The 13,899-nt window shown below is 36.6% G+C and overlaps 1 protein-coding gene across 1 annotated transcript in view; it reads right to left on the bottom strand.

The window, feature by feature from the left end:
* CFAP47 (cilia and flagella associated protein 47) overlaps positions 1-13,899 on the bottom strand; it is a 296,044-nt gene that overhangs the window by 214,881 nt on the left and 67,264 nt on the right. Inside the window, exons 28-32 of the mRNA XM_030456465.1 lie at positions 13,287-13,468; positions 9,845-10,076; positions 8,844-9,053; positions 4,301-4,394; positions 3,591-3,731 (exon numbers count right to left, since the gene is read on the bottom strand). Coding sequence (XP_030312325.1) covers positions 3,591-3,731; positions 4,301-4,394; positions 8,844-9,053; positions 9,845-10,076; positions 13,287-13,468 — 859 coding nt within the window. The remainder of the gene's footprint in view (positions 1-3,590; positions 3,732-4,300; positions 4,395-8,843; positions 9,054-9,844; positions 10,077-13,286; positions 13,469-13,899) is intronic.

Below are 13,899 nucleotides of genomic sequence, written 5' to 3'. Positions count from 1 at the left end.
TAGAAAAACTGTTTTTAAGCATGAACTGTAAAAAGAGCAATTTTCAGTTGAATGGTAAAACATCCCACTTCAAACTCAAAAAGCTTTCTAATTTAGAAAAGAATTAAGATTACACATCAGCATAGATGTATAACACGCATGAGAATAGATCTGCTGAGGTCTTAGGGAATTTCTTTGCTTCCTTAAACTAAACGCAAACTCAAAATTTCAAAATGTCTTGAGAGTCTGAAGAGGTTCTAGTGAATTGATAGCTCGTAAATGTTGTCCTAGTTTTCAAGAAGGGAAAGAAGGAAGGCCTTGGTAATTACAAGCCTGTTGATTTTACTTCGGTGCTTTGTAAAATTATGGAGAGGGTTATCCTGGAAGTTACTGAAAAACACTTGAGAGACAATTCAGTCATGGTCTAAAACAGCATGGTTTCACAAGAGAAAAGTCCTGCTTAACTAATTTAGTTTCCTTTCATGACAAGGTCACCCATCTTGGGTACTGGGAATCCAGCTGATGTGGGATTTTTAGATTTTATCAAAGCATTTAATACTGTCTCTCAAAGTACCTTTATGAACAAAATGTCCGGCATACAGATAGACCAATCCATGGTACAATGGACAAACCACTGGCTGATGACTTAGGCTCAAGGAGTTATAGTAAAAATTTTCACATCGGGCTGGCAAAGAGTCACCACCAGTAGGGTTGCCCAGAGCTTAGTTCTAAGGCCAGTGCTCTTTCATTATTTTTATAAATGATCTGGACACAGGAATCAAACATACATTATGTAAATTTGCTGAGGGTTACTAAATTAGGAGTAGCTGTGGACTCCCTCAAGGGTAGAGAGGCTATTGTTAAGGGTTCATTAATTAATTGGCTCATACATTGCCAGTGTAGGGGATTTTTATAAGAGACTGTATGGTGATTGTGTGTCTCAATGCCGCTAACCACAGAAAAACATTGAGACATTTGCTCTGATCCTTCTCCAACCCCTAAGGAGCAGCTCCTTCCTCAGCAAGTACTACTTAAGACCTCTTTATGCAAAACACCTTGAAAAGCACCATGATGGCAGGAGCTAGTTGGACAGCACCCACCTACCCCTGCACATGAGCCCAGGCCTGGGGTCAGTACCACCGAGAGACCCTTGCAGTGACAGTACTGGGCATGTGCAACACAGGGGACAGGGCAATGCCAAGCAGTTCTGAAAATCAATTGACTATGCATAAAATTTCCTGTAAGAGGAGGAGACATGGCCAATAAATGATGGATGTTTGCTAGAGAGAGTTTGAAGCTTCCCCACCACGAATCCAGCCAACGGGACAGCGTTGCATCATGTGGGTGGTATGGTTATCTATCACTCTCCTTCTTTCCCACTTTGTTTTCTTCCCTTCTTTTCTCTCTTCTTCTGATAAATTGTTGCACTAAAAAAGTGCCTTTGGCTGCCAAGCCAAATTTAATTTTCCATTTTTCCAATCAGTTTTACATGTAATTTTTTTCCCTCTGGACCTTCTATAACTACAGACGTTTTCAATAGAAGTAAATGGATGATAATGCATCAGGTATGGGTTTGAAAGCAATATGGGATGACATTTTAGTTGATAAAGAGTAATATTGAGCATGTTTAATAACAACATTTTATTTTCCAAAATAAAATTGGATAACAAAACATCTCTGGTGAATACATTAACTCTTAGCATTTTCTGAAATTGCAGCATACTATCTGAGTGAGAAAGATTCTGTTTTACCTATCTTGCTTGAAATCAGGCTACTGTAATTGTATAAATTGTATAAAGGCATGTCTCTGCTTTCATTTTCATGAAACTGCTTGTAAGATATCAAGCATTCTCTTAACTCCAACATATTTCAGCACTAGGCCAAATAAATATCTTTTATATAAGCCAATCTTGCTGCCCTGACAGTTCATATCCTGTTTATTGTTCCGATACTTTCTTTACAAATTTAATAAAACAGATAAATAAACCTTGTTCAGCTGCAGTCATGGTCACCCTAGTAAAAAATGAGTTTGAACAAAAAGGTATGGAAGAGAGAACAGAGCTCTAAATTTTAAGTGACTATTTCTGATGTAAAGCCATATTATGTTAAGAGTTCTGATTATGCTTTATTATATTGAATTTAAAACCATGCTAACTGAACCAAACATATAAAAAAGCAGAGATTTCTAAAACATTAGTAGAAGAGACAGACAGGATGAATGTGATTATAAAAGACTTTAAAATGTATATGAAAGAAAGATGTAGGAACAATGAATGAGAAGCTCAAATATGCTTCTGTTCACTGATTCCATTTTTCCACACACATGTTCCCATGTATCCTTAGGGTCATCTGCCTCAGCCCATGTATACATACCAGTTGTTTCTCTCTCAGCTATTTGCCTCATTTTATTTCAGATCAGTTCTACATCTTTGTTGCACACCTTCTTTAACAGAATTTTTGTCATCCATTACTATTCTTTTTCAGTAAATAATCACACATAATCACAGAACAGTTGAGGTTGGGAAGCATCTGTAGAGACTGCCTAGTTTAACCATCCTGTTCAAAGTAGAATCAGCTGGAGTGGATTGCCAGGATCATGGTCAATTGGGTTTTTGATATCTCCACAACCCCTCTGGGCAGTTTGTTCCAGTGTATTAGCATCCTCAGAGTAAAAAAGTTTCTTATATTTAAATGGGATTTCCTGTATTTAAGTTTGCACCCATTGTCTCTCATTTTGTCATTGGGCACTACCAAGAAGAATCTGTCCCTGTCCTCTTTACACCCCCCATCAGGTATTTACACATATTGATAAGATACCCCTTGAACTTTCCCCTTGCTGAACAGTCTTATCTCTCACTCTCCCCTTGTACTACAGATGCTGCAGACTCTTCAGTAATCTTTGGGACCCTGCACTGGAGTCATACTCCAGTATGCCCATGCCTGGCTTGTACTGGGAAACCCAGAAAACATTTAGATTTTTCATTTATCGTCCATCCCTTAGAATGGAAATAAGTAACTAGAATAGAAATAGCAAAGGTTACTGATTACTGATGAGCACACCAATAATGTATTTTACTCCAGAATTTTTATCTAAGATCAGTGAAAATAAAATAGAATAAAATCATAGAAGTCCATACTGACCAAGTTTATTATATCTTAAAAGGAATAGGTATTTAAAATTCTTACCTGTTTAAAAAAATCGATTCTAAGATAAGCTAATAAATCACATCATCATGTATCTGTCTTGTCAACTAAGTATTTCCAGTGAAAATGTTTCTAAACAGGTAACAAAAAATCATGACAGGGTTTTCTTACATGGAAAAAAAAAAGGTTTCTATAACTTTTAACTCTAAAAAATGCAGACTGTTCTAAAATATTTTTTCCTGATTGAAACATATTAACACAATGGTGAAATTTAAGAACTAAGAAAATGAAAATGATTTTTTATTTTTTCTTTTCTTCTTCTTCTTTTTTTTTTTTTTTTTTTTTAAAGTATTTAGTTTTAAAGGTCTGTTTGGAAAAAAATATAATGTACCACAGATCTTTTTCAAAACAAAGTTTTTTGCAATCAGTTCTTCAGAACTTAAGTAGTAGATGTATCTACTGTTTACCTTGTATATTTGCAGTAACACATCTGTCCAAGCACGCTTGCTTATTGTCTCAAATACGCTGTCCTCCAGAATAAATAGATTCTTGTCACTAAATGTGTCTGAATATTCTGTATCTTCTTTTTTCAACTCAGGTGCCTGACCCTTCAGATAAAGGAATGGGATTTACCTTCAGTATTAATTCCAGCAGTTTGGATAGGAAATTCACAAAAAGAAAATAATGTATCAATAGCATAAACAACTGATAACATCAATACAGTCCAACAGTGATCAGCATTAAAACCATTTACAGTTTGCCACTATGTCAGGAATAAGAAGCACCATACAAAACTGACGGCAGTTGAAAGCAGCAGTCAGGAAAAAGAGTTTTTTGGGGATTTTTTAATGGAAAAATTAGAAAAAAAGTACTAAAATTAATTCTATTTTGAGGAGACATCTATTGGAAACGCATTGCAGGTATCTGCAGTATCAGAAGGAACCGAAAAGTAAAAATGGGGGAGGAGGGTGTAAATGTTAGTGCCAACTTAAATTTCTGTTCAGTCTCAAGCATGTGCTTAAATTTATGCAATCCAAGACAGTCATCACAGTAGGAATACCCATGGTAAGCACAAGACTTCCTCTAGTTTTCAAAGGACTGACATTAAGCAAATCTTCTTGCTAAACAAAGAACAAAAAAAGAAACTAAATTAAAATCCCAAACCCCCCATTCTTACTTCCTGTATAGTTTGCACGTTAATCCATTGCTTATAAGCATCGGGTTCAAGCAGAAATTCTGGCATGACGTGAGGAAGATACGCTCCTTTGTTTCTGAAATCATAAAGTGGGAAAAGTTAATAATAACTAATAATAATAATAACTTTTTAAGAGCAGTCCAGATTTCTCAACTTGCTCAAGCTATGTGCAAGTTCTTCTGATTTCAACCTGTGTACACTTTGGACTAATGCACCAGTGCTAGTAATTGCTTTAGATAATCTATTTATAAAGTTTATGTTCAGTTTTATGCCTACAACTAAATGCTAAAAGATTACACAACTCTGGACAAACCTGCTGTGTATAAGAATTGTTCCTTCATAAAGGATTTATTACAGCACAAAGCATCAAACACTTAATATTTTCCATTTGAAATCCAAAGGACCAGTGTTACATATTATTAGTAGAACTAAAACCTACTGCTTTTATCTGATAAACTGACCTGCTATCTATTCTCAAGTTACTAACAAATGCAATAGAAAAAGCAATTGCAGTTACAAAAGGAAACTATAAGACTGAACACCAAAAACCCTAACTTCTAACCGAAGAAAGAATATTCTTTATCTCAACTGACATAGTTTAAACAAGATTTGCTGGAAAGAAAGGAAAATAATCAAGAATTTTTAGGGGAGCAGAAAAGTTTCCTGACTTTCAGGTCAGAAAGCTTGTCCTAGATTTACATTGTTCTCTTTGTTTTTACCATGAGTAATACTCAGATGAGTTTTTCTTGTTATATAAAAAGTATCTCATTGCAATGAAGTGATCGTACTTTTCTGGTACAATACAATTCAATTTACATTGCACTTTGAAAATCATCCATTACAGTTTGAAATCAGAACCATGACAACTGATTTGTCTTCCCATAGAATTATAATTTATAGGTAACACCACATTTTTGTCTCCGTATTTTACATAGCCATATTATCTTTTCAGATTATTGAACTTTTATGTTTTATACAATTATCTAGCGTGGTTTTTTAAGACACAATATTTTCATTATGGACCCAAAATAGCAACAAGTTAGTAAACTGGTTCTCAAACTCACCATGTCTGAAATTCCCATTTTCCGTTAAGTCATAGACACTGTTCCACAAAATCACTTTTAAACTTCAATTTTGACAAAAGAAAAAAGCTTTACAATACTCAGTTTTCCAGGTGCCCTATATATCTTTCAATGTTTTTACTTGGCTTACATGGGAAAAGGTGTAGTCTATAATTTTCATCCTCAGAAAATGTTTTCAAAATTGGCTATATTTTATTATCGAGGAACACTGTCTTTAAAAAATTTCCCCCTCATTAAGATAAATTATGTCAGTTCCCCTAGATCTGTATTTCAACACTGTTATGATGTTTTTCCTCAAGGCAAAAAGGTTTCACAAGTTAGTTGTATTTTAAGATACCCAAACTTTTCCTTTACTGCCATGGTAATGTACCAAAGAAAACTTTTGAGTGATGGAAAATAAAACTGATCCTTAGCATGCTGCAGAGAACAACATCCACTTGCTTCAGCAAATGGAAAACTTGGAAAACAAATTATGCTTTATTTGAACCATGCTGGCTGGAAAGTAGTGGTTGAGGGAAGACAGCTGAAGACTGCATGTTCTTATTTTCAGAGTGTTTACTGGGCTTCTTCAGAAGGAAATTTCTACTTAACAAAAATCACAAGAACATGTAGGGATAGCTGATCACATTATACAATTACTACTATTCTGTCTGGCTCTAGATGTCTTACCACCATTACACACAGTTTTGCCAGCAGTGAAAATATCAGAATTTTTTGTACTATAAAAACACCTAAAGAAAAACCTGTGAAGAAATGCAATTTTTCCAGGTGATCCTAAAATACATGAGTAGGAAAAGAATATCCCTATATCAGAAACAATGAAGAATAGGATAGGATTCACACAAACTTGAAGAGGCAGAAACTAACAGGACATGGTAATGCTAAAAATCTACTGAACAACAATTGAATAATCTAGCATCAAACACAGATAAGAACAGGAGTCCAGCTCCTGTTCTTTTCTATGCTTTTCTATGGCAACCTTTATCATTTTGTTAGAATTGGATTACTGCTTCATTTCCAGCCATCAGACCTCATCAATCATTAGTCATCAAGGTATCTTTGTACAAAGGCACTGAACTTAGCCTTGACCAATTGGCTGCCACTCCAATTCTGCCCTGAATATGTCAGGGAGTCACCAGGCAAAACTCAGTAACACTGAAAGATTTTATTACAATTTAGCTACCAAATAGCTTTCCATATTGCCCAAGAAACTACCTTGGAAATACTTAAGTGTTTCTTTCCAATTGTAGTCATGCTTACCAAATGGAGTTGGGATCATTTATTCCAATAGTCACAGTCACAGTCATTTTAAAGTAGGTAACTGACATCATGTGTGACAGCTTCAGGATGCTTAGATTCCCTGGGAAATCTCAACGGGAAGACTGAAGAAAAGAGCCATCCAACTTCATCAGAACTAAAAGTGCTAAGAATATTCCTGGTCTGTCTAAGCCACTTCACCTGATCCGAGTAAGGAAGTGTTTCCCAGAGCTGACAAAGACCACAAAGGCTTTCTGGTATACTCAAAGGTAAGGGCATGATCAAAGTTGAAAGATGACCGATGGTATGTATCATTGCCATCCAAAAATGATGTTATTTTGGTTCCTTTGTACCAAACTCATCCATCAATGAGTTATAAAAGACATTCATACATTTGAAGCTAGAGAGAAGAAATACCAGTCCTGAAAGATTGAAGTCTATATTAATTTGAATTGGGGTTGTAAAACCCCATAAAGAGGGGTGAAATGCTCTAAAAGGAACATCCCTTAAACACTCCTGAAAAGCACTTAGAGGCTTGTATCTCTTGATAGTAACTAAGCAAAATCAATTGAGGATACAAGGACTCATGAAACTTCACTGTTATCCAAGGTAACAGGGTACAAAAGAGGAAGTATGTCTTCAAGTTTTTCTTGACTGTTTGAGAGCCTATTTTGAGAGCCATCTTTCATAACTAATGGAGCAGAGGTCCTGTGGAATTGCTGTCTGGAGTTATGCAAAGTATTAGCTGAACACGAGACTTGGCATTAAGATAGCGGCAATAGAAAGGATTTTCCTTAGGTTTTTAACCTCAGAAAAGCATCCACATATTGATCGGATAAGCAAGAAAATCTCTTTACTGTACTTAGGCAAGCATTCAGGATCATATCACTAGGTACCCAGTATCTTCCTCTGTGAAAGGATGCAACACTCATTCAGAAGAAGCAGCAGGGTCATATTACTGAGAGTTTTCAAGTGATATGTCAGTGAAACATTCCTCAGCATTCCACAGACTAATGATTCTAGCCTTTAAGATATGATGGGAAAATACAATGGGATGTAGCCATTGATTTATTTCTTTAGTATCAGAATGGATGTGGAAGTTTTGAAAACAAAATACTGGTTTTGATTACTGAAGAAAGGCAAAGATACTGTTCTAACATTGCTGCAATGGCTCCTCGCATCTATGATGCACAAAGGAATGATATGCCTTTTTTTAAAAAAAATCACACTGATTACTGTTGCAAATAAAGTGTTATTGGACCTGAAGGAAACTTTTGCTTTCATTTTCCTGTTAACATAAATACTTTATCTCCAAGCCCACGATTTTCATTGTCTGTAGACTCAGTTGCTCTGCTATACATTGCAGTCATTCTGCTATGGATTTGAACACTGAGACAGCTATATCACTGTTCATTATTCTCAGATGAAAAGCTTGTATTCAGACAGTATGTAAATAATAGGTTTTAAAGGGCTTTAAAGCCACCTGAACATTAGATGAGGATGCTAAAAAGATGCACAGGTACTGCATTTCAGGGCTTCTGCTGATCTCTTAAGGATCTTACCTTTCTCTGAAGGTAATTTTCTCCTGTTTCACAGTAGAGACAGCCCCAAAGGATGAAGAAGAATTTATCAACTTTTTTTTTTTTTTTTTTTCACCATTTATGACAGTTCTTCCATATTATGTGGTAAGATAAGACTATCAATGAAGACAGCTAGTAGCTAAATCTGTTCAGCAGCAGCAGTGTATCAATTTCTTGGCATATTGTTAATATTTTAAAAACTAACAGATTTAAAAGTAAGCCTAAACATTTTTTGCTTAAGTCAGTAATTACAGGACAAAGATGAGTGGAATGATAAGATCATTTAATGACAAATCTGGTCTGACTATCTACTGAGTTTGCCTAAGGAATGAGTCTGAGAGTCATCTTTCATAATTCATGAGCAGAGGTCCTATGGAATTGCTGTCTTGAGATGTAAATCTAACAGTGGACACCTAGATTAGTATAAACTGCAGAGGATAGCCTGGGTAAAAATTAATTCAAATTTGTAATACAGAAATCTTAGAACACAAAAGATACAGTATAAAGGAAACCCCAAACCTACTATATATTGTATGGTTGGAATTATGTTTGAACTATGCTAATAAAAAGGTGGAAAGAGATGCATATTTTATCACACATACTTACTTTAGCAAAGCAAGCAATGCAGAACACTCCCTGTGCAGCTGTCTCATTCGTTCAGCTGAATCAAGGGGCAATGACTGCTTTGAGGTAATGCCTGGTAAGTACTGTCCACTCAGATGGGATAACATTTCATAAATGGTCTTGTTATCTTTGCCAAGTTTTTGTTTAGAAGCCTTTTCTTGTGAAGAATTCATATGGACTTTACACAAGTCACTAAGAGAGAAAAAAGTTTCAGATATTATTCTTGTAAATGCACGAAAAGAGACATTATATAGGTAAGAATGATAAATTTTAAAAACTATTTAGTAAAAAAAGCAGCAAGAAAGCTAAAAAGTATAGCACTTTTTTCTTTAGTTACTGAACTTTCATAATAATGTAAGAACTCTGAACTGCATATCATATTAATAAGTATATGTGAGACGTTTTGGAAATAAATGTGTTTGTAACTGCTTTCTGCCACATGTAACATTGATTTCTATCATGTTTATAAATGCCTGTGTGTTTGTGTCCCAGGAGATTGCCTTCTCCGTCAACTACTAGCAATCTAGATAAGACCAACTAAGTGATGCCAGTAACACTGATATATTCCCAGGGTGTTTGCAAAACTGTTGATTATGAAATTTCCCATCTGTTTCTTGATCTACAGACTTTTTGTGGAGAAAAAGGATAGATTGTTGAAAAACTTATTTATGCTAGCAAAGAAGGGAAAATTGCTAGAACTGTTCATTTTAGGAGGATAATCAATTCCAGTTATGATGGTGGCATACAGTTTGAACAGCATATTTAACATACATTCTACTATGATATATCAGAGCATTATAGTTGGAAATATATTTCAGAAAATGAGAAATAACACCTGAATAACTTTCTCATATAAACAGCGCACAGATTCCGCAATTTTAACATAGAGCTGTGCTTCCTCAGATCATAGTCAGAACAGCTTAGTGTAGATGTTAACATTTTATTAGGCAGGAATAAGTTAGGTCTAAATACATATGAATTACCGTCTTAGTGAATGTGGTATTGAAATAGGATTTTGTCCTGTAGACCAACCAAATAGAGTGAACCAATTCTTGACAGCAGTTAGGGTTTTCTGGAAGAATATGTACTCTTTCTTGTCTTCATCAGGAAAGAATGATGATTCAAATGTACTTTCTCTCCCATCACTTTCACTGTCAGCTTCACTCTTTTCACTCATAGTTTCATCACTCTCGCTTTCTAAAGTACTATACGACTCTGAATGATACACACACAAGAAAATCCAGAAACATTCACTGGTTTTGTTTAGTATAAAACAAATTGGCTTTTAAATACAAAATTGTTTTCAGAAAATAAAAAAAATTGTCAAGACAATGAACTTATTTAATGAGCAAACAATTAAAGTGACAGGTAGACATCTACAGAATGGAATAAATTTTATTCTTGGAAACAAATTTTCACTTAAAGGAGAAAAATATTACCCAATCAGAAAAAATAAATTCAGGCATGGATTACAAAACCACAGACAGCAATTTAAAAAAAAAAATCTTACATATCCTTCCAGTAACTATACCTTTACCAGTTAGTCAGTGCTTGTTCCCCACCTCAATCACATAGCGCAGCTCAGTTTGTCTGAAGAGTTTATCAGGCACTGTATGAGTATAACTAAGCCTGCATCCCAATCTATAAGCCTTTGGAATTTTCTCCCCTCTGTTAAGCCTCCTCTCGCTGAAATTCTGAACTGGTCAAAATTTAGATTAGGTATTGTAACAAATATTACTTGTTAACAACATCAATAACAATATTAATTCACAAAAAGCAACACAAGAACAATTTTACTCATAGCACAAATAACTTCAATAATTTCATCCTCTAAGGTGCATTTAATAAACTGATGCAGTTTACTTCATTAAATGATGCAAAAATTAATCCACTGGACAGTAAATAAAAAATATTGCTAGGATTTAAAAAGAAAAAACATTACAACAAAAAACAGAAAAAAAGACTCATCCTTTGTAAGATCATCATGAAGTCAAATCTGACTTTATGCAGTTCTGTTGACAAGATTACAGCCCCCACCTTGTTGCTGGTAACATCAGCAGAGGTTATTGCCTTTTCAGAGCTGAACCCGAGTTGCTCTTCTGATCTCTTACATCATTCCATTAAAAATGAATCATATTGCTAAAGAACTACTATTTGATCTGACTAACTACCCCTGCTTCTCTTGGCATACTTAAGAGAGTGATCACACAAGCATGAGCAGCTTGGCAAGACTGGAATTCTAGCAGTGATGAAACAGCAGCAGTAGCTTCTGCTGCTCTGACTTCCCACTTAGAAAACCAGCAAATCAAAGAAGAGAGATGTCAGTAGTCTCAGATAACAGTCACCTGACAACCTTACAGAAGATTTACTACTTCACTGTTCATATGCAACAGCGGCACTTTAACTGAGCCCCTACATTGGGTTTGCGTGGCAAGTTTTTATAGTGGGGATGCTACAGTGGTCTCTGTGAAAAGCTGCTGGAAGCTTCTCCTATGTCTAATAGAGCCAGTGCCCGCTGGCTCCAAGGTGAACATACCGCTGGCTAAGGCTGAGCCCTAACATATTTAAGAAGGGTGAAAAAACCCTGCACAACTGCAGCCAGAAAGAAGAAAATGAGAGAAACAAGCTACCAGATACCCAGGTCAGTGAAGAAGAAGAAAAAGAGGTGCTCCAGGCACAGGAGCAGCAGATATCCACCTGCAGCCCATCAAGAAACCTGCACCAGAGCAGGTGGGTGCCCAAAGAAGGCTGTGACCACATAGGAAGCCCATTCTGAAGCAGGCTCCTGGCAGGCTCTGTGGATCCATGCAGAAAGAAGCTCATCCTGAAGAGTTTGCTACTTGTGACCCTGTGGAGGACCAGGAACTGCTTGATAGAGTCCATCACAGAGTGGCTAAGATGGTGGAGTGGAACATCTCCCTTATGAGGAAAGGCTGAGGGAGCTGGGTCTGTTCAGCTTGGAGGACAATGAGGGGTGAACTCATCAGTGTGTATAAATATGTAAGGGGTGAGTGCCAGGAGGATGGAGTCAAAATTTTCTCAGGGGTGCCTAATAGTAGGACAAGGGGCAATGTTATAAACTGGAGCATAAGTGGTTCCATTTAAATATAAGGAAGAATTATTTCACTGTGAGGGTGACAGAGCACTGGCACAGGCTGCCCAGGGAGGCTGTGGAGTCTCCTTCCCTGGAGATGTTCAAAACCCACCTGGATGTGTTCCTGTGACCTCCTGTAAGGTGACCCTGCCCTGGCAGGGGGGTTGAACTTGATGATCTTTTGAGGTCCCTTCCAACCCCTAACTTTCTATGGCTGTATGACCCACACTGGGGCAGTCTTCCTGAAAGGCTGCACTCCATGTAAGGGATCCAGGCTAGAGCATTTCATGAAGAACTGCAGCCTATGGCAGGGACCCACAATGGACAAGTTTGTGAGGGACTGTCTATCATGGGAGAGATCTCAGGCTGGAACAGGAGAAGAGTGTGTAGAATGCTCCACCTGAGAAGGAAGGAGCAGCAGAGACAGAATGTGATGAACTGACTGCAACCTCTATTCCCTTTCCCCCTGCACTGCTGATAGAGGTGGAGGTGGAGAACTGAGAAGTGAGGAATAGCCTGGTAAGAGGGAAAGTGGGGGGGAAAGAGTTTTTAACTTCTATTTTTATTTCTCATTACTCTACTCTGAATAGATTGGCAATGAAATTAAACAAATTTCCCTGAGCCTGTTTTGTCCATGATGGTAATTTGCTAAGTGATCTCCTTGTCCTTATCTCAATCCATGTGCTTTTCCTTATATTTTTTCTCACATGTTCAGGTGAGTAGAGGCAGTGATAAAACAGCTTTGGTGAGTACCTGATGGCTAGACAGGGTCTGCCTACACTGACAGAAGTTGGTTTTATACAATGCTTCATAAATGCAAGGAAAATGTTAAAGTCTAACCAGAGCATACATCTATAGCCTCTGCAAAATAAAGTATAGTGGCACAGTATATATGCTTGCTTAGTTCATGACCACAGTAACAATACCCCTTTAGCAACTAATACCTTAGGTTTGTTCAGTCTTTATTCTTCTTCTGACTCCTCTATGTACATGCTATTGCAAATGGGACCTTGACATTTTTTGTTTGGTTGTGGTTTTTTATTTTATTTTATACTTGGACTGATTTCCCTTCCACTTAGTCTGCTAAAAGGAAGGAGAGTCTTTTCTGCTTCTGAGCTCTAGACTAGGTTGCCCATCATGTCACAGGAGAGGACAGCTTCCTCAATATTCACTATATGTGCAGAAGCATTCTCAAGAAAAGCTTAAAAATGTGAAACACAGCTCTTTAAAGTAGTAAGACAAAAAACAGGTGTAAGAGCTCAAAGTGTTTAAAGTGAACAGCTGCACTGTACCTGATTGAGAATCTTCCCAGACTGAGTCAGTAGTTTCACCAGAGGAACATGAGGAAATACTATTGGAAAATGATTCTTGAGAATCTTCGTAGCTTGAGTCAGTGATTGTACCAAAGGAACTTGAGGAAGTACTATAGAAAGTTGATTGTGGAGTGTAACATGGATGCAGAACAACTTTTCCACTTCTGCAGTCTTCAGTGCCTATAAAACAAGGTGACAAGCTGCAGTTAAGAAAATGTATTTTATTGTCTGTGCTTTAACAGTTTATAAAAAGTTATTTGCTTCCATAATTTTCTATTTTGTGCTTCAATTTATCAAATAATGGTTCTCATTTGACTCAAGATGAAAATCCCACAGTGGTCATCAGGGACAAAAAAAAAAATTACTGGCATACTTTTTTCCATTAAGTCTATGTTTCACAGGAGAGGTCTTCACACTTGCTGAAAAGAACATATCAGAAGAGCATTAATCCAAGAATTCTAAGTCATGAAAAATTATTCTGAAGAAATTTTTGATCATGGATCTGTGTTGAATCTCAGCACGCTATTACGAAACTCTTTCAGGCCCAACAAGGCATATTTTACAAACCCAACTCAGAAGTATGTTTCGTCAATGTGTCAGCCCTGTCAAAAATTATGTCTCGTGTTGGCCT

The sequence above is a fragment of the Calypte anna genome, chromosome 1, assembly GCF_003957555.1.
Source record: "Calypte anna isolate BGI_N300 chromosome 1, bCalAnn1_v1.p, whole genome shotgun sequence".
NCBI lineage: Eukaryota > Metazoa > Chordata > Aves > Apodiformes > Trochilidae > Calypte > Calypte anna.
This window is presented reverse-complemented; position numbering and strand designations above follow the sequence as displayed.